The sequence below is a fragment of the Mchenga conophoros genome, linkage group LG20 (assembly GCF_057382185.1).
Source record: "Mchenga conophoros isolate Kocher_MC1m ecotype Shallow Benthic linkage group LG20, M_conophoros_male_GT1.1, whole genome shotgun sequence".
Lineage (NCBI taxonomy): Eukaryota > Metazoa > Chordata > Actinopteri > Cichliformes > Cichlidae > Mchenga > Mchenga conophoros.
Window position 1 is genome coordinate 15,623,145 of NC_140545.1, and position 26,131 is coordinate 15,649,275.

Genomic DNA, 26,131 nt, shown 5'->3' on the forward strand with positions numbered 1-26,131 from the left:
TGGAGAACAGTAGGAGGGTGATAAAGTGTTATCTACAGGAGAAGGATTAAGAAGAAAAGGTGCACAGTGTGATCAGCGCAGCTGGATTTTTTTTCCCTGACTGTATTCAGGCAGGTTTTTATCCAAGGCTATGTATGCAGCAGCTTGCACCTTTGACATGCACGTGCACAGCATTGTTTGAAGTGAATGGCAATTTTAGCATGCTAATATACTCAAAATCCTTTTTCTATGATTTTTAAATGCCATAATCAGTCAGACTGGAGAAATCTCCAGATAAACGCTGACTAGATCTTCATTTAACCTTTTTTTCATTATAAGTGTGAATGTCAACTTCCAGCAATAAATCACCAGTAATTAAATCATCCACAGTCAAGATCAGTTTCTGAACAAGATAAAAGATTATGTGCCAAATCATAGTAAGGGAGGGTGGAAATTAATAGCACAGAAAGTGTCAGGAACATACAGCTCATGAAGGTTGTTTGCCACTAATTTTATCTTTAGGTTTGATACTGACACATCAAACCTGTGTGTTTGAAGAAGTAAAAAAATGAGTCTTTGTTTTTTTTAATTTTTTTTATGTTGTGTAAACACATGATTGAGGCAGCCAGGATAATGCTGCCTCCACACCACAGTGGTGAAGCTGTGGCACACTTTTCATAAACCCGTCGCTGAATATCAGCCGCCCAGGTTCTCCTCGAGATTAGTGTCACTATCCCTACACTCAGCTGCATGTGGAATCATCTTTCTGCATGCAATGTAGCTGTAATTCAAATAAATCCATGGAACTGAACAAACTGTAGAGATGTAGAGCTTCATATTTGCTGTAAAAACTGTGAAATCGGAGATAAATGGACTCTTTTCTTTGTATTCCAATAGGTTTTCTATGCATTCAGCATATCTATTATAGCGTTACAGAGAACTGAGCTAGTCCGCGATTAAGGTTTCTAGAAGATATGACTCTTCTTCTTTAGACAAATGACTCTTCAGCTTTGGGACGGAGGCCACTGTGGAGGATGGATGCTTTTTGTTTTGTTTTTATATATAGAAAAGGGGAATATGCAAGTATACCTCCAAATAAAATAGGATACATTTTTAAATGACACAAGCAGCGGCTTCAACCTGTGTAACTTGTGTGTTGATGTGCTTATTTTTTATTTTTTTTTAGATATATAAGAATGTCTCAGCGTTAGTTGTGTGTCCCACATCATTTCATACAAACACTTCCTTTGCCCAGCATTTAGTTTGTTGGATGCGGTCACCCTACGAGCAGACTCAAACTAGCATTAATTTGCTATTATCAATAGTCTGAATGAATCTTTTGAGGTAAGATGTTTAACTTGAAACAGTGAAGTAGTAACTGCACATATATGCAAATAAAAAAAATCTTAACATAGGCTAATTCATTGCTGAAGTCTTAAATTGAGCATTTTCTTTGTTGCCTTTCAAGTGTTTTGAATCGTATTGATCATGACGAGTACCTGGAGTTTAAATTCATGAGAAAAGTGTTTAGTGATGGTAGATCAACAGCGCTGAAAGGCTAAAAGTAGACTTGAGTTTAATGAATTTACACATTGGTCATATTTTTAGACTCCTCAATTTTTCATTTTTTCTTTTTTTTGGTGAACCTTTTAGAAATTATTATTACTTTGTATCAAATGAATAAATACTTTATCTCCAGATAAGAAATGTTGATCAGCAACTAGCGCTGCTCTTGTTTCCACACTAATCACATGGTTCTCTCCGTTCTTTCAGGCATAAATAGATTGCATGTGAAAAAAGTGACAGCGCCTTACTGCCCATTGGACTGACTCATCTGTTTCCAACAGCTGACTTAATTGTCTGAAGTGGAACGGAAACATGTGGATGTGCTTTTATATTGCACTGTATCTATCAGACAAGTAAGATGTTTGTCTGCCTGTGTGTTTGTGTGTAGACAGGTAGCCTAGTAAAGAACAAGGGAGCAGAGAAAAACTAAAAACACAAAAAGTAAGTACAAAACAAAAGCGATAAAAGTGTTCGTGTGATTATTCAGAAATAAAAGAAATGACCGTCATTCCCTCTTAGGCTGGAACTCCATGGAAGATCTTGCCTCACAGAGTTAGGATGATTAGGGGAAATGTGATCGATTAGCTCAAAAGTATACTGCAGAAACTTGTTTATGATCTGAAGACAGTACAAACCACAGTCACCAAAAACGCCATTTGTAACACACTATGCTGTAATGGACTGAAATCTTGCAGCATCTGTTCAAGAAACCAAAGCTAGAGGCCCGTTTGAAGTTTCCCATTGAATATCTAAAGGATTCAGAGCAAGCTGGGAGAAAGTGCTGTGGTCAAATTAAACCAAAACTGAGCTCTTTGGTATCCACTTCAGTCCACTGAGGAGTCCTGAAAGTGACCCAAAGAACACCGTCCCCAGAGTCAAGCACAGAGGTGGAAACATGCTTTGGGGCTGTTTGGCACAAGATGGCTTTGACTACACTGAGGCAGGCAAAATACTGCAGAGGCAACAAATGAGTGGCTAAAGAAGAAACACATGAGTGGCCTAGCTAGTCCATCCATCCATCATCTTCATCCGCTTTATCCGAGGCCGGGTCACGGGGGCAGCAGCCTAAGCAGAGAGGCCCAGACCTCCCTCTCCCCAGCCACCTCCTCCAGCTTAGCCGGGGGAACACCAAGGCGTTCCCAGGCCAGCTGAGAGATATAATCTCTCCAGCGTGTCCTGGGTCTGCCCCGGGGCCTCCTCCCGGTGGGACATGCCCGGAACACCTCACCCAGGAGGCGCCCAGGAGGCATCCTTGTCAGATGCCCAAACCACCTCAGCTGGCTCCTTTTGATGTGGAGCAGCAGCGGCTCTACTCTGAGCCCCTCCCAGATGGCCGAACTTCTCACCCTATCTCTAAGGGAGAGGCCAGCCACCCTTCGGAGGAATCTCATTTCTGCCGCTTGTATCCACGATCTCATTCTTTCGGTCACTACCCACAGCTCGTGACCATAGGTGAGGGTAGGGACGTAGATCGACCGGTAAATTGAGAGCTTCGCTTTTACACTCAGCTCCCTCTTCACCACGACGGACCAGTGCAGCGTCTGCATTACTGCAGCTGCAGCCCCAATCCGTCTGTCGAACTCCGGCTCCCTTCTCCCATCACTCGCGAACAAGACCCCGAGATACTTGAACTCCTCCGCTTGGGGCAGGAACTCATCCCCGACCCGGAGTGGGCACTCCACCCTTTTCCGGCTGAGAACCATGGTCTCAGATTTGGAGGTGCTGATCCTCATTCCCGCTGCTTCACACTCGGCTGCGAACCGTTCCAGTGCGAGCTGGAGGCGCTCACCCGATGAAGCCAACAGAACGACATCATCCGCAAAAAGCAGAGATGAGATTCTGAGACCACCAAAGTGAAAGCCCTCCGCCACTTGGCTGCGCCTAGAAATCCTGTCCATAAAAATTATGAACAGAACCAGTGACAAAGGGCAGCCCTGGCGGAGCCCATCACCCACCGGGAATGAGTCCAACTTATTGCCGGCAATGCGAACCAAGCTCTTGCAACGGTTGTATAGGGATTGAATGGCCCGTAGCAATGGGCCAGACACCCCATACTCCCGCAACACCTCCCACAGGACACCCCGAGGGACACGGTCGAATGCCTTCTCCAAGTCCATAAAACACATGTAGATTGGTTGGGCAAACTCCCATGCACCCTCAAGTATCCTGGAGAGGATAAGGAGCTTGTCCAGTGTTCCGCGACCAGGACGAAAACCGCATTGTTCCTCCTGTATGTTCCTCAACTAGCGGACGAACTCTCCTTTCCAGCACCCTGGCATAGACTTTCCCAGGGAGGCTGAGGAGTGTGATCCCCTTGTAGTTGGAACACACCCTCCGGTCTCCCTTCTTAAAAATGGGGACCACCACCCCGGTCTGCCAGTCCAAGGGTACTGCCCCTGATCTCCACGCAACATTGTAGAGGCGTGTCAACCAGGACAGCCCTACAACATCCAGAGCCTTCAGGAACTCGGGACGGACCTCATCAACACCAGGGGCTCTGTCACCAAGGAGTTGTTTAACTGCCTCAGTGACCTCGCCCCCGGAAATTGGCGGGTCATTCCCATCATGCCCAGACTCTGCTTCCTCCTCGGAAGACGTGTCAGTGGGATTAAGGAGGTCCTCGAAGTATTCCTTCCACCGTCTGACAATTTTCTCAGTCAACGTCAGCCAGCACTATACACAATGCAGGTAAAGCACCGCTTTCCCCTCCTGAGACGCCTGACGGTTTGCCAGAATCTCTTTGAGGCAGTCCGAAAGTCTTTTTCCATGGCCTCTCCGAACTCCTCCCACACCGGGCTTCAGCCACTGCCTGAGCCACATTCCGCTTGGCCTGTCGATACCTGTCGGCTGCCTCCGGAGTCCCACAGGCTAACCAAGCCCGATAGGACTCCTTCTTCAGCCTGGTGGCTCCCTTCACCTCTGGTGTCCACCATTTGGTTCGGAGATTACCACCACGGCAGGCACCAACCACCTTGCGGCCGCAGCTCAAGCAGCAGCTTCGGCAATGGAGACGCTGAACATGGTCCATTCGGACTCAATGTCCCCAGTCTCCCTCGGAATGCTGTTGAAGCTCTGCCGGAGGTGTGCGTTGAATCCAACTCACCACCAGGTGGTGATCAGTTGACAGCTCAGCCCCTCTGTTTACCCGAGTGTCCAGAACATATGGCCGCAGGTCTGGTGATACGATTACAAAATCGATCATCGACCTGCGGCCTAGAGCGTACTGGTGCCACGTGCACTTATGGACACTCTTATGTTCGAACAAGGTGCTTGTTATGGCCAAACTGTGATTTGCACAGAAGTCCAATAACAAAACACCGCTCGGGTTCAGATCAAGGTTCAAGGTTCTTTATTATTTGTCACATGCATAGTTATACAAGTATAACACACAGTGAAATGTAGCCTGACACGCTCCTCGACATGTGCAAAAATTGGGGGGGGGGGGGGGGGGGGTGTAGAGGAAGAACATTATATATATATATATATATATATATATATATAGTAGCAGCAAGCAGGTGAATTCTGTACATTAATATGAATAGATATATGACTATTTTACAGGATAGACAATATAAACATATTTAAAATTAAAGGAATTGAAATGTACATTGTGCCTTGGTTTAGTGTCTGGAAGAGAGTCCTGTCTCAGTCAATTATAGATGATGTGAGAGGGCGGGTGTGTGTGTTTAGGGCACGGATGGCTTGGGGATAGAAGCTCCTCTTGAGTCTCTCTGTCCTTGCCCGGAAGATGCGGAACCTTCTACCAGATTGCAGAAGTTGGAACAGTTTGTTGCCAGGATGGGACGGGTCCTTCAGTATCTGCGCTGCTCTAGTCCGGCATCTCCTGGTGTAGGTGTCCTGAAGTGGGGGGAGAGCAATCCTGCAGCAGCGTTCTGCTGTACGGATCAGAGAGCTTTTTGGTCCTTCACACAGCTGTTCCCAAACCACGATGTCATGTTCTGTGTGAGGATGCTCTCCACAGCGCCTGTATAGAAAATCCTGAGGATCTTTGGAGAGACCCTGAACTTCCTCAGTTGTCGTAGGTGGTACAGGCGCTGCCTAGCCTTTTTGGTCTGGACCTGAATGTGGGCAGCCCATGTCAGGTCTGAGGAGATGTGGACACCAAGATACTTGAAGGACTGCACCCTCTCCACTGGAGCTCCATTGATGATAATGGGCTTGTAGTCTCTGTGCTGACCCCTTCTGAAGTCCACCACCAGCTCCTTGGTCTTGCTGACGTTCAGCTGGAGGTGGTTGTCCTGGCACCACGATGCCAGATTCTTTACTTCATCCATGTAGGCCGCCTCATCGTTGTTGGAGATGGCACCCAACACCACTGTGTCGTCAGCAAACTTCACAATGGTGTTGGAGCCATGGGTGGCCACACAGTCTGAAGTGTAGAGGGAGTAGAGCAGTGGCGAGAGGACACATCCCTGAGGTGCTCCTGTGTTGATGGTGATGCTGTTGGAGAAGCACCTGCCCACCCTCACCACCTGAGTTCTGCCAGTGAGGAAGTCCAACACCCATGCACACAGACGGCTGTTAAGTCCCAGATCCCTCAGCTTTGTGAACAGTCTGCAGGGCACTATTGTGTTAAACGCTGAACTGTAATCAACAAACAGCATTCGCACATAGTTACCCTGTTTCTTGTCCACGTGGCTGAGACTGGTGTGTAGGATGTGGGCGATGGCATCCTCTGTGGATCTGTTGGATCTGTAGGCGAACTGCAGCGGATCTGTGGTGTCTGGGATGGAGGAGGAGATGATGTTCTTCAGCAGCCTCTCAAACACCTTCATTACTACCGAGGTCAGTGCAACTGGCCGGTAATCGTTCAGGGATGAGGGTTTGCTGTTCTTGGGCACAGGGATGATGGTGGATCTTTTGAAGCATGTGGGGACCACAGACTTCGCCAGGGACTCGTTGAAGATGTAAGTGAACACACCTGCTAGCTGGTCAGCAAAGCAGCGCAGCAGACGGCCGGTGATGCCGTCTGGCCCCGCCGCTTTCCTTGTGTTCACTCTCCTCAGTGCCGCTCGGACGTCATGCTCCGCGATGCTGGTCACCGGTCTCTCGCTGATGACGTCACTGTCCTCGGTAGTTAGGCGGTAGATAGCATTAGCCGCCTGGCTAACCTCGAAACGGGCGTAGAACCGATTCAGCTCGTTGGTGAATGCAGAGTCGGCGTTGATCGGCGCAGTGTCCCTGGCTTTGTAGTCCGTAATGGTGCGTAGTCCGTGCCACATACTCCGTGTGTCGCCCTGGTGGAAGCGGGACTCCACACGTTCCCGGTACCTGCGTTTGGCATCTCTCACCGCGCGCCGCACGCCGTATGAGGCCGCTTTGTAGGCGCTCATATCGCCAGTGGCGAGACCCGCGTTGTAGGAGGCGGTCCTGGCGTTTACTGCAGTGCGGATCGATCTGTCCATCCACGGTTTCTGGTTTGGGAATGTGGTGACTCTCGCAGTGGGGATAATCTCCTCCGCTAGCATATTGACGAAGCATACTGCTACTTCCGTAAACTCGTTGATGTCGACTGCGCATGCTCTGAACATGTCCCAGTCTACGTCGTTGAGTGCGTCCTGTAGTGTAGCTTCTGATTGGGCAGTCCACCGTTTTACCTCCCTCTTGGTCACGTCTTCCCTCCGTATGCTTTGTTTATACTGGGGAATGAGGAAGATGGCATTGTGGTCAGACTTCCCAAAAGCCGGGTGTGAGACAGCTTTGTAGCCCTGCTTGTATGGCGTGTAGCAGTGATCCAAAATCCGATCCCCTCTCGTTGGACACGAGACATGCTGGTAAAAGTTTGGCATGACTTGTCTGAGGTTCGCTTTGTTAAAGTCTCCTGCTACAATGAGGGCTGCGCTCGGGTCCTTGTTTTGAAGCGAGCTCAGCACATCATGTAATTCGGACAAAGCCATACCTGTGTCCGCTTGGGGTGGGATGTAGATCAGAGAGGCCGTTCCTCCCAATCACGCCCCTCCAGGTCTTGCTGTCGTTACCCACGTGAGCATTGAAGTCTCCCAGCAGGACAACAGAGTCTCCAGGTGGAGCACCTTCCAGCGCCCCCCCACTCTAAGAAGGCTGGGTACTCTGAACTGCCACTCGGCGCATAAGCGTAGATGACAGTCAGGACCCTAAGGCGCGGGGAACAAACCCTCTCATTCACCGGGAAAAACCCCAACGTACCGGCAGCAAGCCGAGGGGATATTAGAATACCCACCCCAGCCCGCCGCTGGGGATCGGATATCGGAGAAAAATAAAAAATGTAATCCGATCCATTAAATATCACGAAAGCACCTCACAAAACTTGCAACACGCCGTAACTCACCTCAGAACGTTAGCACGTCGGAGCAGTATGCATCACGTGATAGAGCGGCTGTGGCATGCGGGACCTGTCGGTGGTCTGGATAGCATTTGGAGCTTCGCTAGCAACCCGGCATTTCATCTCCGACAAAGTTATCCCGAGAGAAGTAAAGCAAGTGTGTAAGTCCATCTCTGAATGTTTGTAAAGCATTCCTGCGTTAAGCTTAACAAGCGACTGCCTCTCCTGCTGCTACTTCAATCATGAAACTGCTTAACGATCAGCTGATCGGCTTTTCTGTCGCGAGTCCGTGTCTCTAGTTTGCTTTTGGCCCACTTTGCACCAGAAAGAGGAAACCAGCGGCTGAACAACAGCAGCACGTTTAAGCTTGATCAGCTATTGTTAGAATGTATTTAATATTACTTTCTACTCCAGGATCTTTTTCTACGTAGCTGATGCTGGTAACTGTGCAGGGGCGGATCTAGCAAAGTTTAGCCAGGGGGGCCGATAGGACATTAACAGGGAAAAGGGGGCACAAAGACATACTTTTCTTTCTTATTCTCATTTAAATGTCTAGCTTTTAATAAATAATTATCTGACACCCAAAGTTTTAATTTGATGTAAAATGAATAGAAGTCAATTACTGTATATAGTAACTATTAAGTCTAATATATATACCCTAGTAAGCTATAGTACTTTTTCCTTTGGGAAGGTACCATCTGTGCAGTCTGCAATTTTGTTGAAGAAAGATGTTGAATCTATTTAATATTTCTTGAAAAATAATTGATTTCTGTGCATTTTTTTTCACACTGCATCAAATTAAGGTTGATTACGTCGATTAAGCATCATGAGGTGGAGCGTGAGGGGTGGTTCCCTATTTTTTATTTATTTATTTTTGTTGTTGCTGGGAGTTGGAACCCTATTAGTTAGGTTGCTTAATATTTATGCTAAGTACTCTTTAAAATACCAGAATAGGGAGGATGGTGTAGGTTTAAGTTTATTAGATTGATCAGTATTGCTGAACTATGAAATATTTTTTTTGCATACAGGTATAACAGAATAGCTTTAGTGTAGTTGTTGTTTTAAACTTGAGTATGAACTTATACAAAATGCAGCAAGATATTAAAAAACACTATATCGGATTCATATCGGTATCGGCAGATATCCAAATTTATGATATCGGTATCGGTATCGGACATAAAAAAGTGGTATCGTGCCATCTCTAATTGATATATGCATTTTATTTATTTATTTTTTTTTTTCTGCTCATTCTGTTGGTTTTTGTTTTTTGCCCTTCTCCCCCGTCCCTTTTCTCAGCTGTTTCTCTTTCCCTCTTTCTTTCTCCCCTTCTTTCCCCAGTCAAGTCTGTCCCGTATTCAGTAAGTGAAAATAAAATAAACAATAAAAGGTGAATCAAATGGACCATTACGGCAAGGCTGGGATGGTCAATTTGGTAAAGTAAATCCGTTGGGCATCTTTCTTTGCCTTTAGACAACAATTCTGATGGCAAAAGAGCCAAACGGGACAGGCAAAAAAAAAAGGAAAAAAAGAAAAAAGAAAAAAAAAAAAAATTTAACTATTAATCACAGTTTTGCTAAATAAAAGGATCTGGCTTGCATCAGTCACATGATCACATTTCACCAATGATCGCCCTTGACGGCAGAACGCGCTGGTTACGAGCCGGGAACGAGCTCACAAAGAGCACGCGCATTTTTAGCGGTCCGGAGCTGTAGGAGAAACACAAGTTAACTCAGAGACACAGACTGATGCGACACAACCAGTAAGTAGGTGTACTATGGGCAGAAATCTGTGCCATCAGAAACTAAATTTGAATAAGTTCAATTTGAATTTGAATGGCTCAGATTGAATCTGAAGAAAAGAGAAAAAAAAAAAAAAAAGAATACCCACCCCAGCCCGCCGCCTCTCACCAGGGGCAACTCCAGACTGAGACAGAGTCCAGCCCCTCTCCAGGAGACTGGTCCCAGAGCCCAAGCCATGCGTAGAGGTGAGCCCGACTATATCTAGCCGGTACCTCTCAACCTCACGCACTAACTCAGGCTCCTTCCCCACCAGAGAGGTGACATTCCATATCCCTATTGCCAGTCTTGGCAGCCAGGGATCAGTCCGCCAGGGCCTCCGCTCCTGGCCGCCACCCGGCACACAATGCACCCGACCCCTATGGCGCCTCCTGTGGGTGGTGGGCCTGCGGGAGGATGGGCCCATGTCTCCTCTTCGGGCTGTGCCCGGCCGGGCCCCATGGACTAAGACCCAGCCACCAGACGCTCCCTCCCAGGTCCTGGCTCCAGGGCGGGGCCCCAGTCACCCTATCCCGGGCAGGGTAAACTGTTCCCTCGATGTTCTCTTCATAAGGGTCTTCTGAATCGCTCTTTGTCTGGTCCCTCACCCAGCACCAATTTGCCATGGGAGACCCTACCAGGGGGCTAAAGCCCCCAGACAACATAGCCCCTGGGATCCCTGGAACACACAAACCGCTCCACCACGATAAGGTAGCGATTCACGGAGAGGGCCTAGTTAGTTAATAGAGCTGAAGCTTCAAGTTATCAAGTAGCAGCCAAGAAACCAAAAGGTGAGTTTAGAGAGTTTCTGTAAAAACAGAGTGAGTCATAAACCCTCCTGAGATGTGTGCAGACCTGGTGACCAAGTACAAGAAACATCTGACAGCTGTGCTTGCCAAAAAAGGCATTCTCCACTCATACTAAAATACAGGGTGGACCATTTATATGGATACACCGTAATAACATGGGAATGGTTGGTGATATTAAAGTCCAGTTTGTGGCACATTAGTATATGTGAGGGGGCAAACTCCTCAAGATGCGTGGTGACCATGGTGGCGATTTAGAAGTCGGCCATCTTGGATACAACTTTTGTTTTTTCAATAGGAAGAGGGCCATGTGACACATCAAACTTATTGGTAATGTCACAAGAAAAACAAAGGTGTGCTTGGTTTCAACGTAACTTTATTCTTTCATAAGTTATTTACACGTTTCTCTGTGTTCACAGCCATTGACATGTCGAAGAGGTTAACACGTGAGGACCGGATCAAAATCGTGTTGATATCTGGTGAATGCAGTAACCGGGTCATTGCAGCAGATTTCAATGACAATCCAACACAATGGGCAGCACATTGAACACATTTTATAAGTGGTCAGAAACTTGTAGATAACTCATGAAATAGGCCCTCTTCCTATTGAAAAAACAAAAGTTGTATCCAAGATGGCCGACTTCTAAATCGCCACCATGGTCACCGCCCATCTTGAGGAGTTTGCCCCCTCACATATACTAATGTGCCACAAACAGGACTTTAATATCACCAACCATTCCCATGTTATTACGGTGTATCCATATAAATGGCCCACCCTGTACTTATTTCACTCATTGACAAGCAAATCAATTTATGACTTATGTCAACGCTTCAGTGTGTTTTTTTGGCAGATATTCTGCCTCTCAACTACCATAAATACTTGAAACTATTCATTTCTTACAAGCGAGCAAACTTAAAAGAATTGTTTCCTTCACTGTGTGTAGATGTACTGTCAAGTAGCCTCTGTTGCTAATTTCTGGTTATTAGTGTCAGACATGGTAATTAGAGGTTTGCTTTTCTGTTGAGGTAATGAGAAACCACTAGCTAAAATTGTTAAGACGGGGAACAGTTGTGTGAGGTGACAGGTCTTTCTGCACAGCTCTTATGTTTCAGATGTCATAGGTGCAAGGGCAAGTCAGCAGCCCTGAGGACAGGGAGGAGGGCAGATAGATGGGTTAACGGACACTGCGGAAGGGGCAGAGAATCTATGCATGCAGGGAGGTGTTAATCCGTGAGTGCATGTATGTGTGTGTGATGTGCGCGAGCGTGCACGCGCTCTGGTCCATGTGAAATCAAGTGTCATTCTGCACTGAGATGCCCAGTTGATCCTCTGTCAAAATAACCTTCAGCTGCCTGATGCCTGCACAGTGTTTTCTTTTTTTTCAATAAATGTCAGTGAGCTTGTCTGTTATCTAAATATGGGGGATTGGACACTGTGCCACACAAGGGGATGTCCATCAGGAGATTGTAAGGGCGCACAAACTAAAACCAAATTTGATTGGCCGGCTCTTGTCCGAGGAGGGGGTCTCTGGCCCAATCCTGATCATTTTTAGTAAAATGCTGGTGGGATGAGAGGGTACTTATGGAGTAGAGTAAAGTCACAGAGTTACCTGAACTGCATAGAAAGGAGACCTTCTTTCCCAGCTGTGTGTTGTTTGTACTGGTGTGTGTTGTTCTCCACAGTCCGCCACCATGGTAAGAAACCAAAAACGGAGGAGGGGGTAAAGGACGAGAAGGAGGATTTAGGTTTATGATGCATCCTGAGGATTTGATTTGGTTTTCAAGGGATGAGAAGAAAAGGCAGATGACGCAGGATGGAGATAAATACCTGAAGCAAACTGGCTGTGCTCATCCAGCAAGTCCTCATCCGCATCATAACTGGATTTTATAAATCATCCTGGAATTCCTTAAATATTTGGAAATGTCATGCGGGGCACACACCTGATAGACAACACACACACAAATCTAGTTTGTCTGACTAGTAACTTGTTGCTGTGAACTGCTGTAACTCCTCGTTGCTGTTTGCTTACAGGCTCACACTGCTTTTGTGTTCCATCACTTTGTAACTAAACCCGCTACGATTGATATTTAGATTGGAGGGAGTGGTACTAAAGATAGATGTACACAGCTGAGTAAAGTGAGAAGACAAGCTGCCTTTTCTTAGTGTCCTAATTTAGGAAATTCACCTTGAGAAAATCCCTGTCAAATCCTCTCCCAAGTCTCACCTTAAAAATAGCTTTAAAGGAAAGGGGGTGGGTTTCCTTCCATATGTCGCAACATTATCAACATTTTGTCAAGGAAAACAGGAAAAATTAGTTTTAGTTTTATTTTCTTATCTTTGCTATGCTAAGATAAGAATATATGCAAGATTCTGTTTACTAAACTGCTTAGGATCACAATTATGTTAAAATATTAATTGAAATCTAAAAAAATCCACATTTACAAAACTTTAAAAAAGCCAAATCTGGCTCAAATTATTCCTCTTAGAAATGCTGTATAATCCACACCAGTGTTATGATCTCTTTAGAGTAAAATTCTGAATACAAATTGAGAAATTTAAAGGTGGATGGTTTAACAAAGTCTGAGTGTGCATAAAAACTAAACTATTTTCTTCCTCTTGGGAAATGTTGGTCAGATGCTTTTAAATTTGTTCAGCTTTGTTTTTATTCACTGTTTTGTTTCCACTTGGCATTTGGTTAGTTTTGATAATAGCTTGGTTCATGATTTTAAAATACATCCATTCACAGTATTAACACTGTAGAATAGTTACACTGTAGTGAGCATCACTGTGAGCTATAACTGTCTTGTTTTCACACGTCACATGGATTTGAAAGATGTTAAAATGTTTTTTTGCCCAACAAATGTACAAATAAACAAGCAAACAACAAAAAAGAAAAAATGAAAAAAAAATATTATTAATTGGACGATAATGGTAGTGCAGTGGTAAGACCAGAATTATTCAGTTGCCCACATATCTCCTAAAACAGCAGGCAACAGCTTGTTGTGTTAGTAAATGCCTACAATCATTGCCGGTCGCTAACTGATGCCTAAAATTTTCAAGTTTAACTTTGCATTCTCCAGAAATGGGGAAATAGGAAGTCATTTTTCTTGCTTTTAATAAGCCATTTGCAGTTACAACTACTGACTGCCCCGAAAACTGAAAAAAAGTTATTAATCTGCTCTGTGAATGCAGCTGAAGGCCAATTATCCAATTACCGCAAATTGTACTCCAGCTAATTGTTTAACTATATGCAGTTCTCTTTGATTTCCCAACTCTGGACATCATTCTGCTCTTTATTTTGTTATTATGTATTACTAAATGCCATTGAATTTCTTGGAAGGACTGATTTCCATTCATTTCAATGAGCAGCGCGATGAGCAGAGATACAGACTAACTGTGATTCAGTGTTCAGTCAAATAAAAATGAAAACTTAAAGTAGCAAAATGCTTAAAGACCAAAACTTGATGATGCCTTTAAAAGTCATCATACAGCTCTAGTCTTATGTTCTAAATAATATTACAGAACATTAATCTATAGAACATGAACTGTAGCAAATGACATGGGAGAGAGGGGGGAGGGTTAAATACACTTCAGAAGGGAGAAGTAGTTTATTTCTTAAAAAACCTTTTGTGATGCTAATGTGTTGGTCCTAGACATGTGAACAAAAGAGAACACTATATAGCTTTTCACCACTGTGATGTTATTACAGGACATAATGGCGGTCTCCCACTGTGACAAGTGAAGGGAAAAAGCTCATTTATCCCCTTCCCAATAGCCACTCCTTACAGCTTGTTCTAGTTATGATTTGATATCACTTATAGCATCCACTTGCCTGACTACAGATGCATTTCCACCTTTTTTTCATTTTTCTTTTTAAAGCCCACTGATGCCCAAAGTGACGCCCGGTCCTTCCTGACTGAGGAGATGATTGCAGGTCTGTATTTTTTTTTCTACATGAAGAAATGAGTGATAACCTTAAGTTGAGTTCCAGCAGTGATTTTCAAGTAGACTTTTTACAGTCTGTATTGTGGATGAAAATTAATGGGAAATTAATGATTTCAGCTTTGCTTAGACAGTAAAGCAACCAAAAAAAAAAAGCCTAAATTTGAACTTTTCCTTCTCTAACCCAGAGTTCAAGGCTGCCTTCGACATGTTTGACACAGATGGAGGCGGTGACATCAGCACCAAAGAGTTGGGCACTGTAATGAGGATGTTGGGCCAGAACCCATCAAGGGAGGAGCTGGATGCCATCATAGAGGAGGTCGATGAGGATGGTGAGATCATGGTTGGATGAAAATGTCTAAAAGTCTATGTCCAGCTGTTGTCACGAGATTCCTTGTGATGAGTGAACTAAGCATTATGTGCATCCCTTCATCAAAAATTTAAGACCAGTTGGTGAACTGGAGATAATCACTTGATAAGTAAACAAGACATTTCAAACTGATTCCTACCCGGTAAATGTAAAACAGTAATCTTCCCATATTCATCTTTTCTGTCTTCAGGCAGCGGTACCATCGACTTCGAGGAGTTCTTGGTCATGATGGTCCAACAGTTAAAGGAGGACCAGGCAGGAAAGAGCGAAGAAGAGCTTTCAGAATGCTTCCGTATTTTTGACAAGTACGACACTAAACGTCATCACAAAACTTAATACAGTTAATAAAGTTTTCAAACATTTATGTGAAAAGCAATTTAGAATTGATAAAATAACTAGTGTGTCAAATAACTAGAGAGACAGATGAGAATTATGAGCACCTGTTGCTCACTTTTGTGTTCAAAGATTTAGTCTTTCTCATGGGATTTGTATCAACTTACACATCTTTATATTTGAAAATAACAAGTTATTGCAGTAATGAAATACCTTATGTCATACTTTAGATATCAGAGCCTTTAATGTTGTGACTGACTATAGTCCCATAGCCTGTTTACCTGACTTTTTAGCCCTTAAACAACATTTACATTAAAATAAAAACTCAAAAGTATTGTCAGACGTAAAAAAGCTCAAAGACATAATTGTTTGAACACAGATACAAGAATAAGAGAAAAGGACAGACTTTAGCTTTTGCGTCGATGTAAATTGGCAGGAAGAAAGGAGATTGAGTTTGAACTTGATATAAATATATATATATATATTTAAATCTACAGGAATGGAGATGGTTTTGTTGATCGTGAGGAATTTGGGGAAATTCTTCATATGACTGGAGAACCAGTGACAGAGGAAGATATCGATGAGATGTTTGGGGAATCTGACACAAACAAAGATGGAAAGATTGATTTTGATGGTAAGATTAAGCCTCTATTTACAGGTACAGTCAGTCAGTATTACAGTTATATAAAAGAAAAAAGAATATTGTTCTCATAAAAATACATTGATTAATGTGTAATTATATTTTCCAACAAACTGAGCTCATAAAAGAGTTTATTCGCTAAGAGTCCGAGTCCAACAATGACTCGGACCACTTCAAACAAAGTTTGACTAACGCCAACTAACAGCATCAAAAACAGCAGCGCAGCAACAGTTCAGGATATCGCCAACAAAAGTGAGCCAGGACAAAAGTGAGCTTCACTGACTCCCCGACTTGTATCAGACTCCCGTCAGATCAAATAGATGTGGACACATTTTGGCAGCTGAGGTAAACAGCAGGCTGACAGACTACTCACACTACAAATAACGGCAGCCAGAGTTGTTTGTCCTACAGTGGATACTGTAACTGAGTAGTTGGCTCTTGGCTCTTTCAAAGGAAGAGTACCCAGCCACTGGTACAGATATGTAGACGACACCTGGGTCAAAATCAAGACACAAGAAGTGGAATCCTTCACTGCGCACATTAACGCTGTGGATAAAAACATCAAGTTCACCAGGGAAGACACAAAGGACAACTGTTTGCCTTTCCTGGACTGCGCTGTGCACATCGAAGAGAATGGCAACCTCAACATCGAAGTTTACCGGAAGCCCACACACACGGACCAGTACCTCCTCTTTGACTCCCATCACCCTTTGGAACACAAACTTGGAGTAATTAGGACCCTACACCACCGGGCAGAACATGTTCCCTCTAAGCCTGAAGGAAAAAAGAAGGAACACACACATGTAAAGGAAGCACTCAAAAGGTGCGGCTATCCTAAATGGGCGTTCTTAAAGTCAGCAAAGAGGCACAGAAAAGAAGATCAGACACCAGCGAGGGAGGATAAGAAGGACAGACGCAACAACATTGTCATCCCCTATGTAGCCGGTGTATCAGAAAAACTCAGGAGAGTTTTCTCCAAGCACGACATCCCGGTGCATTTCAGACCCAGCAACACGCTCAGACAAAAACTGGTTCACCCGAAAGACAAAACGCCAAAACACAGACTTAACAATGTGGTGTATGCTGTACAGTGCAGCGAGGAATGCCCAGACCTCTACATTGGAGAGACCAAACAGCCACTTCACAAGCGCATGGCACAACACAGAAGAGCCACCTCCACAGGACAAGACTCAGCAGTCCATCTGCATCTTAGGATAAAGGACACTCTTTCGAGGATGCCAATGTTCACATTTTGGACAGAGAGGACAGATGGTTTGAAAGAGGAGTGAAAGAAGCCATCTATGTCCACTGTGAGCGACCATCTTTGAACAGAGGCGGGGGTTTACGACACCAACTCTCTGCCATCTATAATCCAGTTTTGAGATCCCATCCCAGACGCCTTAACGCCCACTCACATCCTGGGCCATCTGACCTCAGGAATTCGCATGATAAGGTGGGGCCAGGTTTCACAATGAGCTCACTCGAAACCCTGGCTGATTGGGACCCACACCCAGTTTCACACCTTGGCTCAGGCGATTAGAGGATCATCAGGGGGTCCTTTTGTCCCTCTGTGGGGGGTTACTCCCACTAGGTTTATATCTGGGACTCTCCACCATTTGACCTTAGAACTGAAGAAGCTTCTCGGATGAGAGGTGAAACGTCTTCAAGCAACTTAAAGAAGTCCAGACGCTTTTCTTTGCAAGCTCCTTTGACTAAAGAGAGGATACAATACAGTACAATACCTGTCGTCCCAGTATTACGTTGCAGTTTGAACACTCAAGAGAATCCTTGTAACATAATATTAGAAACATCAGGTTCCACATAGTTCAAGTATGGTTCCCACACCTTAAAGAATTGATCTGTTTTTGAGTGCAGTACACATGTAAGATATTCCAGTTGCACTAGATCCAACACTACTCTTTGCCAACCTTTAATAGTTGGTACTTTTTCATAAATCCATTGGAGTAGTATATTCTTCTGTGCCGCATAGGTGAGAACACAGTACAATCTCCTATTATTCTTGGATATTAATCGCCGGCTGGGGAGGCCCAGTATGAGAGACAGAGGGTCCATCTCCAATTCACAACTGAAAATCTTCTCCATTTCAGATAACACATTGACACTAACACTTTTAATAAAGCATGAGGACGTGTTCGGCACCTAGACTCAACGAGGGTGAGGGTGACACAGCTATCACTGTGTCAGCACTGCCATCAAAACAGCTATGCCTCTGAGTTCAAGCCTTAACAAAACCACTAAGTTTTAGCTAAATTCATCACCCACACAGTAGTCATGAACAAGGGCTTGCAACCTCTACAATCAAAATTGCTTAGAAAACAAAAAAAAATCTAAATCTGCACCAGTCTGCATTAGATTATGATTGCTGTTTGGCAATTTAACGGCATTTCCTTGTGCGTTTTTAATAATGCTGTCTTTTTAAAAAAATATAATAAGAAGAAATGTATTTATTTCAGTTTGGGAGATTTTTTTTGTTACAGCAATTGATACAATTATAAAAATAACAACAAGAAGAATTTAATATGCAATACATTTATAAATATAAAATAATACATTATCTGGGAGACGGCCTTCTTATATCTGTGATGCAGACCTGAATCAGGTTAGCAAGTTAGAGAAGGTGCTCTGCTAGCTGTCCAATAACTGGTGCAGAGGGTGGACCTCATGATGGATGACAGTTTGCTCCGTGATCTCTCCACCACAGCTTCAAATGTGTCCAGCTTGCAGCAAATGTTATCATGTTTATTATTAATATTGTTAAGAATATTAAAAATATGAATGAACCAGTTTCAGTTGTAATTCTGGCTCAATTGCAGTTTGACATGAAGCACACGAGTAAACCAGCAGCACTGGAGGTGGAGCAAAAAAAAAAAATGTACATATTGTTACATTTAGATTTAGATCTATCACTGAGGGGGTCTCAAGACATGCTTGTTATGTGTATACATCCATGCTAACCATGGCTAGTTAATAAAATAAGATGATAAAGCAACAGAATCAGAATACTTCATTAATGCCAGAGGAAATGATGTAATGTAACAGGTGACAGATGAAGGCTACGACGCACATGTTAATGAATAAAATATGAAACTTTTTCTTAATTCAGTGTATTAGCTACATGCTTATATATACATATATATATATATATATATATATATATATATATATATATATATATATATAAAGACAAGAAAGCTCCTGACCATGCATGGAGGGTTTCACCCCAAGTCCAGCACCCTGAGGCTGTACGCTAAGCGGAAGGAAGGGGGCCGGGGACTGGTGAGTGTCAGCACCACAGTCCAGGATGAGACAAGGAACATCCAAGAATACATTGGGAAGATGGCCCCAACTGACCGAGTGCTCAGTGAATACCTCAGGCAGCAGAAACCCAAGAAAGAGGAGGGAGACGAGGAACCATCATGGAAGGACAGGCCCCTGCACGGTATGTACCACCGGCAGATAGAGGAGGTGGCTGATATCCAGAAATCCTACCAGTGGCTGGACAAAGCTGGACTGAAAGACAGCACAGAGGCACTAATCATGGCAGCACAAGAACAAGCTCTGAGTACAAGATCCATAGAGGCTGGGGTCTATCACACCAGGCAAGACCCCAGGTGCAGGCTGTGTAAAGATGCCCCAGAGACAATCCAGCACATAACAGCAGGGTGCAAGATGCTAGCAGGCAAGGCATACATGGAACGCCATAACCAAGTGGCCGGCATAGTGTACAGGAACATCTGTGCCGAGTATAACCTAGAAGTCCCGAGGTCAAAATGGGAGATGCCCCCAAGGGTGGTGGAGAATGACCGAGCTAAGATCCTGTGGGACTTCCAGATACAGACGGACAAAATGGTGGTGGCTAACCAACCGGACATAGTGGTGGTAGACAAACAGAAGAAGACGGCCGTAGTGATCGATGTAGCGGTTCCGAATGACAGCAATATCAGGAAGAAGGAACACGAGAAGCTGGAGAAATACCAAGGGCTCAGAGAAGAGCTCGAGAGGATGTGGAGGGTGAAGGTAACGGTGGTCCCCGTGGTAATCGGAGCACTAGGTGCGGTGACTCCCAAGCTAGGCGAGTGGCTCCAGCAGATCCCGGGAATAACATCGGAGATCTCTGTCCAGAAGAGCGCAGTCCTGGGAACAGCTAAGATACTGCGCAGGACCCTCAAGCTCCCAGGCCTCTGGTAGAGGACCCGAGCTTGAAGGATAAACCGCCCGCAGGGGCGTGCTGGGTGTTTTTTTATGAGAAAAATGAAATTGCATAAATAAATTAGCATACCTAGCATAGAAACACACTCTGACCCCCGATTACTATCGGGGGTCAGAGTGCAGGGTCAACCAAACATTTAAAATTCTAATTCATTCTTGTCTTATACCTTGCTGTGTCATCGAGATCCTTATTTGTATCATTTTAATTTTAAACATTTCGTTTAAAATATATATTTTAAATATTGGGGTGGCTGTAGCTCAGGAGGTAGACCATCTACTAATCAGAAGATTGGTGGTTTGATCCCTGGCTGCTCCAGTCTGCATGCCAAATGTCCTTGGACAAGATACTAACCCCAGCTTGCTCTCCAACACATCTATTAGAGTGAGAATGTGTGTGAACGTTAGGTAGAACGTACATAAGCATAGAAAGAAATGTTCTTATACAAATGGGGGAATGAGGCATGCTGTATGTTGTGTAAAGGGCTTTGAGTGCTCTCAGAGAGTAGAAAAGCACCTTATAAGGATCAGTCCCTTTACGTATGGATAGGGTTTCTAGCTCCCCAGACAATAAATATAAAAATCTCATTTCTCATGTACAGGGTTTATCTACACTGTGTGATGGGTTTGACAGGCCGGCCGATTGACTCATTTGGCCTCTGATTCTGTCTCTAGAATTTCTGAAGATGATGGAGAACGTCCAGTAAAGACACCAGCTCTACATTCCTTGGTGATCCGTCCTCAGCGAGAAACTGAAGCACGTGTGTGATGGAAATCTGCTCAGAGCAAGCTCTAAATTCTAGGAGCCCGTCCACAAATATGTATAGGATAACTTTCTGAGATTTCAAAATGGATTCAAGACAAACACTGCAACCCACCACGTTTCCCCTTCTCACATGAAACCTGGGAACTTGTTGAGGATGTCTATAAATATCCATCCAAACCTTTTAAGACGAAGGCTCTCTTCCCCGGGTGCCTCCTTATGCCCACTACCCAGCTGTCCCCTTTGGCAGCTGCTGTTGCTCCAGAAATGCTACACCGCCACACTGGCCCCGCCCTCCACTATCGCACGTCGCATATCTTCTCAACCCTAATCTTTACTTTCTAAATAAACCAACTTCTTCTCCCACTTTTTGGTCATCCTTGTAAATAATTCTGCTGTGCATGTCCAACATGTCTTATATTGTTCGATTTTTGTCTCTTGTGGCCTTTCTGGGACTTTCACATTACCTTTATCTGAATGGCCACATGATTCTCAGACACATGAACCTAGTTAGAGAGATCATTCAGATGACACACCATGCACTCTACAGCCTCCCTAGATTTGACTAAATCTTACTTCTCCAGTCCCAGATTCAAACTAGCCCCCATGCAAACTATAGTTGTATAGATGGTAACTAATATGCTCCTTGTCTTTTTAAACAAAAAAGAAGTCTCATATTTGACAAAATATCTGTTTCAAATAAACCTCTTCCGATTTAGTCTTCTCCTAAGCATGTAGCCTGTTCATGAAGTAGTCTTCCAGCACAGAAGTCAATAACCCTCAGATTATAGCCCCAAGCATGAGATGCAAACCCAAGAATCAAAGGCTTGAGCTGGACATTCACAGAGCGGATGAGTTAAATCTCCCCCTGCAACATGCAGCTCTCCCTCTGGAGTATATAGTCTGCAAGCCCCCACCACCACCACCTCTCAAAAGCACCTCCCACCTCCTTCTCTTCAGGTCTGCTCCTCTTCTCAGTATCCTGTCCTCCCTTCTAGTCTCTTACCTTGGGTCCCTCCCTTGGGAACTGCACACCATATAAGGAGCAGCTGGTTGTGTTTAGAAAGTTAAGTAGCAGCATGGTCTGAAATCTGCCGGCTATTCAGGGCACCTCTAAGGAAAGGTTAGAGGTCTGGTCTCACAGCATTTTCCTCTTGGTTTAGAGTTTCCCATCCAGATTGAATCTCCATCACCACAAAACCCAAAGCTTACTCACTAATCTTTGGCTCCCCCTTGTTGATTTCTGTTTTGTATTTACAAGGCAAAATAGAAATCAACAGTACACTGACATGCATGCACTGATGTGAGCCAAATTTGTGTTTGTATTTTATTATTTCGAAGGGAGGGTGGGCATCTTGTTTTAGGATCTCACTACTGAGAGTTGCAACGGGGCCTTTTCTAAGAAGTATGATGCTTTTTGATTTATTTTATGGAAAAATTCTGTATTTTCAGTTTTCTTTCTCTCTGGTTTTCCAGAGTGAATTCTCTTAAAGTAAGCTGGGTTCCTTCTCATATCCAACATCTGAGGACAATCTCAGTGTGATGCTTTCATGCATTTCCCCCACAAACTTTGAAAATGTATCCTTTACTTCTTTAGCATACTTATAACCACAACTTCAATAAAGTGGAGCGTTCACCTCGAAAGTGTGATTGGCTTGCCCTGGCCCCAGAACCCTAAAAGTTCAGGATACTAAATCTGGAGGCCTGTGAGAGGCAGGGGGCGGGACCTCCTTGTCCCGTTTAAAGTGTCTCTGAACCATCACTTGATGTCTAGTCTCTCTGTTGGGGTGCACACGGATTGACCACTCCTTTGGGCTTTTCTTTTATCCTTGGATATTTGGGGGGGAAAAGCTAATCCACAAACATGGTAAGACCAATCAGTTGTGCAAATGACCAGTTCAGCTATCGGCTGATTTCATTAGAGAATGAGCAATAAAGGAATAAAGGCATGTGAATGTGTAAAAATCATTAGCTGAGTTTCTGAGAAGCATATTTCTTTCTGTTGGTGTTGTTCAGATATGTATATGTTGCTTTCCCCTAAAATAGTTGTTTTTTCTTTTTAGTAATTCAGCATTTTTTTCCACTTAGTTTTTTTTTTTGTTCTCTGCTGGTTTTGAGTTAAATTGATATGAAATATGCTCAAACTCATATTTTAGCCAGTTATCTGTTGTAAATAGACTACTTTAAATCCTTGTGGGAAGTTAACAATGGGTGTTGATGGGCAGGATGGGTGTCAGCTGGGAAGGTGCTGATTCTGCTTAGGCAACAAATTCCTCGGGATTGGATGTCTGCAGGCCTTATACAGCGAAGCTAATGTGTTGAGCCTGAAATAGCCGGACTAATTTTCATCAAGCTCAAGAATCCTTTCGAGATGCACCCATCGTGTGACTTGTGATAGCATGTTTCAGTATCATTATTACAACCATTAATCACTCTGTAAATATTACAGTCACAAGTTTAAAATATCAATCCTGAATCTCTGAACTGTACCATCTCCACTGTGCGTAAAAATACTTTTACGCACAGTGGAGATGATCCGTGTAGTTTAGGGGTGGGGGGTGGGGGGGTAGGTTGTTTAAAACGAATAGAAAATATGATAAAGAATTATTTTGCCACCGTGCTTGGCTAAGACAAGCAAGTTTAACTGGAACAATCAACTAAGCCTAAATGAAACATGTAATGAGTGAAGTGATGCACTGGACACTGCTTTCTTCCAGACTGACGCGCAACAAGAGGCCCGCTCCTACCTGAGCGAGGACATGTTGGCTGGTGAGTACAGTACTAGTTGCTTAGCCTAAATAACGCCATTACAGTAAGCTATGAAATGAAACACGCGTGATACATGTTTTGAATTATACCACCCTTAAATGCAATCACACAATAAGCCAATCAGTTCTACTTCAGATCGTTTTTTTTCTACCAGCAAGAGCTCGTACAGCCTAAAGAGAATGCAGATCCACGGCGTGAAGCCAGATGGAGCAAACTGGTATGAAAGAAAAACCAAGAATAGCACAATGAGAATTATTCACAAAGAAGCGGACCTCGCAGTTTTTCAGTCGTTAAAAGCAAACTGGGGTGCTATTTTAAAGGATAATGGTGTCCTATCGCAACGATTAATGCTCGGTGAAAAAGAACAATAAAGCAGAAAAGTACCAAACTGAGAAATGAGACCAGCTTGGAACAAACACACGCCTTCATTCAATTCTCGTTTCTCCAGAGTTCAAGGCCGCCTTTGACTTGTTCGACACCGATGGTGGCGGTGATATCAGCACCAAGGAGTTGGGTACCGTGATGAGGATGCTGGGCCAGAACCCGACAAGAGAGGAGCTGGATGAGATCATCGAGGAGGTCGATGAGGACGGTGAGAAACGGGAAATGTAGTTTATGCCTGATGGCGACACAGCAGAACAGCTGTGTGTCTTAAGTGTTTTTACACACAGGGACACTTTATGGTAATTCAGTAATTAGAGGTGGTGGTATATCTAAACACCCCGTCAACATGACATTTTTACTGCACTAACAAATTCTGGGTTGTTCCATTGAACTCCCGGTGTTTCCATGCGTAAAACGGTCAACAAAGTTATCACGACAATGGGTTGATCTGATGCGTATCAATCACGTGGCTCCACTAAACCCTCAGGTAGCGGCACCATCGACTTCGAGGAGTTCTTGGTCATGATGGTGAGACTGATAAAGGAGGACCAGGCCGGAAAGAGCGAGGAAGAGTTGGCAGACTGCTTCCGTGTGTTTGACAAGTAAGCTCGCGCTCACACTGTTTACACTAATCGTTTGTGTGCGCGCGCGCGCGTGTGTTTTGTTTTGGGGTTTTTTTTTTTTGTTGCTACATCACCTTTACTCGATCTTTACATTCACGTACATTTTGTTGTTGTCGCGTGCGCAGGAACGGCGACGGTTACATCGACAGAGAAGAGTTTGCCCTTATCATCCGCAGCACCGGCGAGGCCATCACAGAGGAGGAGGTCGATGAGCTGCTGAAGGAAGGAGACAAGAACACCGACGGCATGCTGGACTTTGACGGTATGTGTCAAATGAAAATGATGAAGCTGTCAGCTCACTTATTATTGAACCTTGAGGAGTCTCTATGAAGGAGGTAGAGAGTGCATGAGGGGGGAAATCCTGTTTATTAAGAGGCTGCAGCTTTGCTAGAGTACCAATAAGCTGTATCAGTCTTGTTCTATGGCATATCAGGTTTTACAGTCAGACTTTAGGGACCATATTGTTGCCTGCTAGGCTGTGTTGTACAGTTCCTACACTCCTGTAATCATCTTAAAATCAAATCACACCCCGGCTTCCTGCTTGAGCTGAACTACTACCTGTTCCTTTACAGTTTATTCAAGTAAATAAAGAAATGGATGTAAAATGTAATGCTGTCCAATTTCTCTTTTCTTTATCAGAATTCCTCAAGATGATGGAGAATGTGCAGTAGAACAAGAAAGACTCATGGACATTCCTCCACCCTTCTGTGAACCCCCATTCTGACCCACTCCCTCCTTCTCCCTCTTGTCCACCTGGTTCACTGCCTTTCTTCTCCATCCTTATAGAAGTCCTCAACAGACAGCTAGAGCACCCAGTGGGGGGTCGCTGGCTGGGCAACATCTTTTCCCTGGCTCGCTTGTAAATGCAGACATCCCCTAGATGCCATGCTGACACCCAGCCCTGTAACAGGACAGCAAGGCTGCAACAGGGGTTTTTTTTCACTGCACACAGCTTTTGCAGTATGCATGGCATGTCGTGTCATCAGTGACCCCCTCCCCCTCTCTGCTGGTAAAGCTCTGATCTAGATGTATTCTAGATAGACGGGCAGCTTGTTACCTGCTGCTTAGACCAATTAATTCAATCACTTCACTGTATAAAGAAGTAATTTGCTTGAAATAAATGAACTAACACATGCTCACTTGTAGTTGGTCTGTCATATTTATGGTCTGTGTAATAATTTTGTTTTGAGGAATATTAATAAAATCTGTTTCTTTTCCTCTTTTTGTCCGTTTTGTTCCAACCACAGCCAGTTTTGCTTTTAAAATAACCAAAAGCCTCGACTGAGGTCAGAATGATTTGGACATTACGGACAGTCGGAAAACCTCAGTTCATCACGCATGTGGGCACAGATGAGGTCGGCATCATGTCTAGTATTCCTGGCTGTGCTGATAAAGTTTAATTGCGGGTTGCAAACTGTCTGCTTTGACAAATATTTACGACACTTTTCTATAAAAAAAAAAATCTGGAACACTCCTATTTTTGAATACCAGCAACTTGCTCCTGAAAACTTGGGACTGGAACACATTTCCCTCTGTGTTTGGGAGACGATGATACCAGCTGGTGTAGTTTCCATCCATCTTCATCCGCTTTATCCGAGGCCGGGTCGCGGGGGCAGCAGCCTAAGTGTAGT

The 26,131-nt window shown here is 44.2% G+C and overlaps 2 protein-coding genes across 2 annotated transcripts; both read left to right on the forward strand.

Moving 5' to 3' along the window:
- Window positions 1–11,996: 11,996 nt before the first annotated feature.
- tnnc2.1 (troponin C2, fast skeletal type, tandem duplicate 1) lies at window positions 11,997–21,090 on the forward strand. The gene is made up of 6 exons (XM_085260291.1): window positions 11,997–12,143; window positions 14,329–14,383; window positions 14,580–14,723; window positions 14,952–15,066; window positions 15,592–15,728; window positions 20,637–21,090. Exons 1-6 carry the CDS (start codon window positions 12,141–12,143, stop codon window positions 20,666–20,668), a joined length of 486 nt encoding a protein of 161 aa, XP_085116417.1. The 5' UTR covers window positions 11,997–12,140; the 3' UTR covers window positions 20,669–21,090.
- A 1,352-nt stretch (window positions 21,091–22,442) lies between these two features.
- Window positions 22,443–25,717, forward strand: tnnc2.2 (troponin C2, fast skeletal type, tandem duplicate 2). Its single transcript, XM_085260292.1, has 6 exons — window positions 22,443–22,591; window positions 23,442–23,493; window positions 23,942–24,085; window positions 24,365–24,479; window positions 24,626–24,762; window positions 25,140–25,717. The coding sequence occupies exons 1-6, from the start codon at window positions 22,589–22,591 to the stop codon at window positions 25,169–25,171; spliced, it is 483 nt and encodes a 160-aa protein (XP_085116418.1). The 5' UTR covers window positions 22,443–22,588; the 3' UTR covers window positions 25,172–25,717.
- Window positions 25,718–26,131: the final 414 nt, after the last annotated feature.

Excerpts from the sequence above, each read along its gene's own strand:
- tnnc2.1 (XM_085260291.1), top strand. Across the intron at positions 14,384-14,579 it reads GACTGAGGAGATGATTGCAG|AGTTCAAGGCTGCCTTCGAC; the intron begins GTCTGTATTTTT and ends TCTCTAACCCAG. Across the intron at positions 14,724-14,951 it reads AGAGGAGGTCGATGAGGATG|GCAGCGGTACCATCGACTTC; the intron begins GTGAGATCATGG and ends TTCTGTCTTCAG.
- tnnc2.2 (XM_085260292.1), top strand. Across the intron at positions 23,494-23,941 it reads GAGCGAGGACATGTTGGCTG|AGTTCAAGGCCGCCTTTGAC; the intron begins GTGAGTACAGTA and ends TCGTTTCTCCAG. Across the intron at positions 24,480-24,625 it reads TGCTTCCGTGTGTTTGACAA|GAACGGCGACGGTTACATCG; the intron begins GTAAGCTCGCGC and ends TCGCGTGCGCAG.